Here is a 6,000-nt window from a genome sequence, read left to right as displayed (position 1 = left end):
ATGTTTGTTATCTGTGTGTGCTTGTCACAGAGCCCTTCTATTTATTCTGATACAAGATAAATCATTCTCGAAAAAGTACGGTAATCGACGCGAGGGTAGAGAAGAAATAAAACAATATCATTTCAAAAATTTATTTGACGCATGTACTTACATACATTTATATAAGTATACATAATATGTACAGTTATGTCATTTACATTTCAAATTGTACTTATTATACAAGCATATTGTGTTACAAGCTTGTTTGCTGTGAAGCTGAATTATTACTTACAAATGATATCGCTAATGAACAGCACCATGGTATAAAAAAACTACATACGATAGAAAATGATATGTGCACATCCTGGAACAACACCAGTGTGAGTAAAATTGATATATGAATGTACTCTGTGTATGGGTATATAAATGTATTTGGATTGCACGTGAAAGCGATAAGAGCACAGTATATACAAAAATTAGGACTAGCGCTTCGAACTTCCTGCTAAGAAAAGAACCACTTACTAAACATAAAGTATCTTCCATCGACCAAATACACCTCGAATGAAATGCAGCGATACTATTAGCTGGCTTTAAGCTGACAGCGAGCTCTATACTATGCGGCAGTTCTCGGAAAACGCTGCAGAGAAATATTTTCTGCAGCCGAGAAAAATATAATACTGTCTAGGACATTATTCTTGATGTCTGATGACGCAAAACGTAGTCCAGAAAATAATGAAGTGAATATAAATATATACATGTAATACAATGATATGATTTAGACTGTATGTTGAATCTTTAGGTTCGTTCTCTGCTCAAAAGGAAGACCCACAAACCGTTTGCAACGGAAGATATGCGGGAATTGTGAGGTGAATAGTGCTGAATAGGGGAAATTTCTGTGAAGAGTTTGTGGAAATAATGAAGATTTCAAGACAAAAAGCATTGGCAGACTGGTAATCTACATTCCTATAGCAAAAAATTTCTCGTTTGCTACCTCCCGAGGCTATAGGAAGAGAGAATCTCATAATGAGATTTTTACATATTCTCTTGTGCACCCATCTTGTACCTCACAGTAAAGGTTTCTCTCAGCAAAATAAAGCACGCTCTGTGAAAAGTGAAGATGTTCTTTATCGTGAAATGAAGCCAAGTTCCCAACATGCGAACATCTTTCCCACGACGTTAGAAATGTGGAGAATTGTGGGGTAATAATAATGCTGAGAATCAGCTTTTACTTTGTGTGGCAGAAGCTCACATAATTTACAGCCTCTGATTATAAACAGTATGTGGGGCAAGAAAATAGTACAAAGTGCTCAAGAAATGAGAAAGGCGGTTCGAAACAAGGGGTGTATATACATTCGAACTCGCTGAGAGGTTAGAGGTAACACATCCAAAGAAGGCAGAACGCCACTTCAACATTACAGTCATAGTTATTTACACATTTCTCTTTCCTGCATTGAATAGCATGTCAAAGGTTTCACGCTTGTGAGCACTGATAAACAAGTTACAGCGGAACGCATTATATTTTGTGTTGCTTCGCTGCTTCCCTCTCTGTACGGTACTTTTTAAAGTTAAGTATGCGTTATTTACAGAACCCGAAAAGTACGGAAATCGCATTCTAAATGTTCTGGGAGTAACGATAACGGAAATTACATTTTTTCGGGCACATACCACAGTCGTGCAAAATTTCTGAAACATTTCCATTATCGTCCAATTTCTGCTATTATACCATTTTCAAACAGTTTTCGTGTTGACACGATCGAAAACAATGACTCAATGTGCACTCTGTTATTGATGTCGTTACTGGTGATAGCTGCTACAAGTTAATTTATTACAGTTGGCTTGCAGTGTGCAGTGCTCTATTTCTGCCATTACTTTTAAACGTTTTGTACACCACTTGTTCGCACGACTACTTGTCCAAAGTTTCACGCTTGTCCGGTATATGCTGATGGCTGGACTGTTTGGTGGCTAATCCTCACGCACGTCAACTATCGCTTGAAAATGGCATAGTAGTGGAAAATAATGATTATAGCCGAAAGAAAAAAAAATTGCCGTTTTGGATATAGCAGAAATATTTCATGGCGCGAGGTTAGTGGCTTAGTTGATACGAAGGAACTTTTTTTATCTGGGGTAACATTCGCGAATTATTTCCAGGCTGCTATCTACAGGTATTTTGCACCATGCAGGCAACGAATGATCGTGAATACTTTTAGAGCCATTTGTGCACCTGGAATCTGGCCTTACGGACAACTTGTAGACCGAGATGTGATAAATCGATGCCACGAAAAGAGGCCGGCCAGGCGAGAGCTGCCTCGAGATTTTGGACAACCGAAGGTGGACAGAAAGAAGGTTCGGGGTGTCAGACTTGATTTAGACACGAGAAAGCCTCCTGGTCAAAAATCCACCGGGAATTGGGAGAGAGGAATGGAACAACGGAGAATCTGCTCTGAACATGACGTGCACGGCTGTGGAAGACACGTGACCAGAGAGGGTGAGCGAGGCTCGTGGTCATCTGGCAGCGAACTTAGGGGTGCGCCTGTGGCCTGTCCTTGTGGACCGTGGCGTGGAAGCCGGTCTCCCAGTCGGCGACGTAGTCCACGGTGCGGACCGAGCCGTCGGGCTCGACCAGCGAGTACTGTCCCTTCACGACGTCTCCGTCGCGCTGCTCCCACTGGTGCTTGATGTCCCCGGTGTGGGCGTCGTGCACGCTGTACTCGAACGCGTAACGGGGGTGGTCGTCCTGCGGGCAGAGTGCAAGTGGGAGGGTGAGCCAAATGGTTCAAATGGCTGTGAGCACAATGGGACTTAACTTCTGAGGGCATCTGTCCCCTAGAACTTACAACTACTTAAACCTACACACCCATGCCCGAGGCAGGATTCGAACCTGCGACCGTAGCAGTCGCGCGGTTCCAGACTGTAGCGCCTAGAACCGCTCGGCCACACCGGCCGACGAGGGTGAGTCAAACTGCTGTGTGTGCACAGTTGCTGCTGGGGAAGACAGGGTAGAAAAACGATGTTTTGAATACTGGAAGGAAAATAAGGTGTGGGAAGGTACTATTGTGTACTTTTTCCGTTTGTCAGTAGTAAGAATTCTCTCTCTGCCTGCTAATCGTCGTGGTCTTCAGTCCAAAGACTGGTTTGATGCAGCTCTCCACGCTAGCCTATCCCCTGGAAGCCATTCATCTCTGTAGAACTATTGCAGCCTATATCCACTTGACCTGCTTACTGTATTGGTCTCCCCCTGCAACTGTAATTCCCCGACACTGGTCCCCCCCGATAGCTGATGATCAGCGTGACGGTTTGCGTCCTACGGGCCCGGGTTCGATTCCCGGCTGGGCCAGGGATTGTCTCCGCTCAGGGACTGGGTGTTGTATTGTCTTCATCATCATTTCATCCCCATCCCAGTGTGGCGCCGAATATAATAAGACCTTCGCCAAAGCGGCCGGACCTGCCCCGTAAGGACCTCCCGGCCAATGACGTCAAACGCTCATTTCCATTTTCCCCCACACTTGTCTCCATTACCAAAGTGATCATTCCTTGATGTCTCAGAATGTGTCTTATCAGCCGGTCCCTTCTTTTTTTTTTGTCCAAGTGTGCCATAATTTTTTTCTCCCCAGTCTAATATAATTCCTCGTCGTTAGTTATAGCATAGACCCATATGTCTAAATAATACCTCGTCGTTAGTTATAGCATAGAACCATATGTCTAATATAATACCTCGTCGTTAGTTATGGCATAGACCCATATGGTCTACTGTTTTGTTCTGTTACACCACATTTTGAAAAGCTTCTATTGTACCCTTGCCTGAAATCTTTATCGTAAACATTTCATTTCGGGAGAAGGCTTCACTGCAGACAAAGAACCTCAGGAAAAACTTCCTGCCACTTAACTTTATATTAGTTGTTAACAATTTTGTGTTTTTCAGAAACACTGTTCTGATTACTTGCCAAATGTATATAAATTCTAAATCGGTTGTCGTCAGTTATTCTGCAGCATATTTCCTAGTCCAGTTTCCTGTGTATCGCCTGATGTAATTTCGACCACATTCAATTACCCTTGGTGTTATTTTTATTTTTTTTAGTCCTATAACCTCTTTACAGGAGGCTATTCTCTCAGTAGCTAAAATAATATAAGAGAAAAATAACAAAACATGGAACTACATTATTTTAAAAAGAATAAAGTATATACACAATTGAAAAGTACTAAAATGGTTGTAAAATTATGACATGTGTTTTGAGTGGTGACTGAAGTGAGCTGTTGTTTTAAAATTATATCGGTAAATCAGATAACTAGCAGAGTAAATGCTGCAATATAAGAAAGGAAGCGCCTTGGTGATGGATAATTTGGAAGAGAAGTGGCTGTAAGGTATGGACAAGCAGCCGAGCAGGTGGGTATGGGTATCACGTTAGGTGGAGCGTTTGAGATCCATGACTATTCTGGGAAGGAAGTGGCTGAGAAATATATGTATAGGAGTAGATTAGAAATGAGAGCAACAAAAGATGTGAGCCAAGGGAGATAGGAAGAGGTTGAGTAACGTGATAGAACAGGTAATATAGACAGGGAAAAGGAAGCGATTTGTCGAAAAGAGAAGAAAGCGTAACTCGTCGAACATGACAACATTGTAGAAGCAGCGCATACAAACATTCATGGTGAGTTCTAACAGTGTAGAGTTTTCGCTACTCGTGCCGTTTTCGATCACGAGTGCTTGCTCTAGTTTACGTCTCTCGCCATATGAAAATATATTTCGAAACTTATGGAGGGCATAGAGATAAGCGAATATCTTCGTACATTCATGAAATTATTTTCTGCTCAGTTGAGGTGCTCATCCAAAGCTACAAACAAGTTCTCAATTGTTCGAGGAATTTAATTTTGATACGATTATTATGTCGCTAAGGTTTGTATATTTGATCTCTTTGACTACCTGAATACGTTCTGTGATGGCAACAACGTAAATCCTGAAAATGCTGTATCAGTACGATGCCCGGACGACAGGGGAGCGAGTTAATCTGGTAGCTAGTGGGGTGTTAGGTGAGACGGACAGAGCTATGAATCACGGGTGATATTCCCTCACGACTTGTGGACCGTGCCTCTGCAGCGCAACTGCTGTGTTATTTACAGTTTTTAAATGGAGCTCTTAATTACTGCGGCAGAGCCCGTGCCATCGCGCGCCCTTTGAAATAGCGGCCGTCCGGCTCTTCTGGATGTTTATTACGCGCGTTCAAAGAGCGGCGGCCTCCTCTTCCAAACAAATGTGTGCTGCTGGAGCGGCGCTCTGGCTTTTTCTACGTTTAGTGAGCCATATTTCTGCTTTACAACTGGCCGCGTCGGATTATGAGAATTATGCCCGGTGTAAATTGAAAAGAACACGCGCCGTCCATTTCTGTATGATCGGGCGAACAAAGTTGCGCAGGGCTGTTTTTTTTTTTTTAAGGCCGGCAGAATAAGACGACAAAGACATGATCGGACATGGAAACCTGAACTATGATGTTGTTTTACAGAACGATTCGATAAAGCAAGCTGCCCAAGATTGGATTATTTTCTAAGGAACTAACTTGCTGTTGGATTATGACAGATCTCGTGCTCTCATGCTCCAGCTGCGTATTCATTTGCGAGAATTCCTTAAATTGTGTAGTTACTTAAAATCCCGTTCAGAAACCGAAGCTTTATTCTCCGTTTCCTGTAGTGTAGAGGGCTGACTCGATTTCATCAGTGACGCTTCATCCCTTACAATTCACTGTCTTTCGGAAAACTCATTAGCTATTTCCTACAGGTTTTACCGAAGTAAAGGCAAGTTATTGCTTTCGGCATCAGTCCACAGTTCTTTTTCTTTCTCTGACGATCGTGTAATAGTGCTGCGACCTTGAAAAGGGTACACATGCAGGTGCCTTGATATTTCATTTTTCTGGTACTTTTTAGAACCCGCCTCCATTGCCGAGGTCGCTCACGCAGGCCTGTGCAGTGACGTTCGACTCGGAGGTGAACCGATTAGAACCCTGGTGGGAGAAAATTTTCACTGCTTTTATTTGG

General features: G+C 42.8%; 1 protein-coding gene across 1 annotated transcript in view; it reads right to left on the bottom strand.

Annotated features, from left to right (window-relative positions):
- Positions 1–237: 237 nt before the first annotated feature.
- The window catches only part of LOC126204191 (fibroin heavy chain-like), a 90,904-nt gene continuing 85,141 nt past the window's right edge, over positions 238–6,000 (bottom strand). The window contains exon 6 of the mRNA XM_049938593.1: positions 238–2,713. Coding sequence (XP_049794550.1) covers positions 2,498–2,713 — 216 coding nt within the window. The 3' untranslated portion in view covers positions 238–2,497. The remainder of the gene's footprint in view (positions 2,714–6,000) is intronic.

This window comes from Schistocerca nitens, chromosome 9 (assembly GCF_023898315.1).
Source record: "Schistocerca nitens isolate TAMUIC-IGC-003100 chromosome 9, iqSchNite1.1, whole genome shotgun sequence".
Classification (NCBI taxonomy): Eukaryota; Metazoa; Arthropoda; class Insecta; order Orthoptera; family Acrididae; genus Schistocerca; species Schistocerca nitens.
The sequence above is the reverse complement of the archived record's forward strand: the minus strand, read 5'-3'. Positions and strand labels throughout refer to the sequence as shown.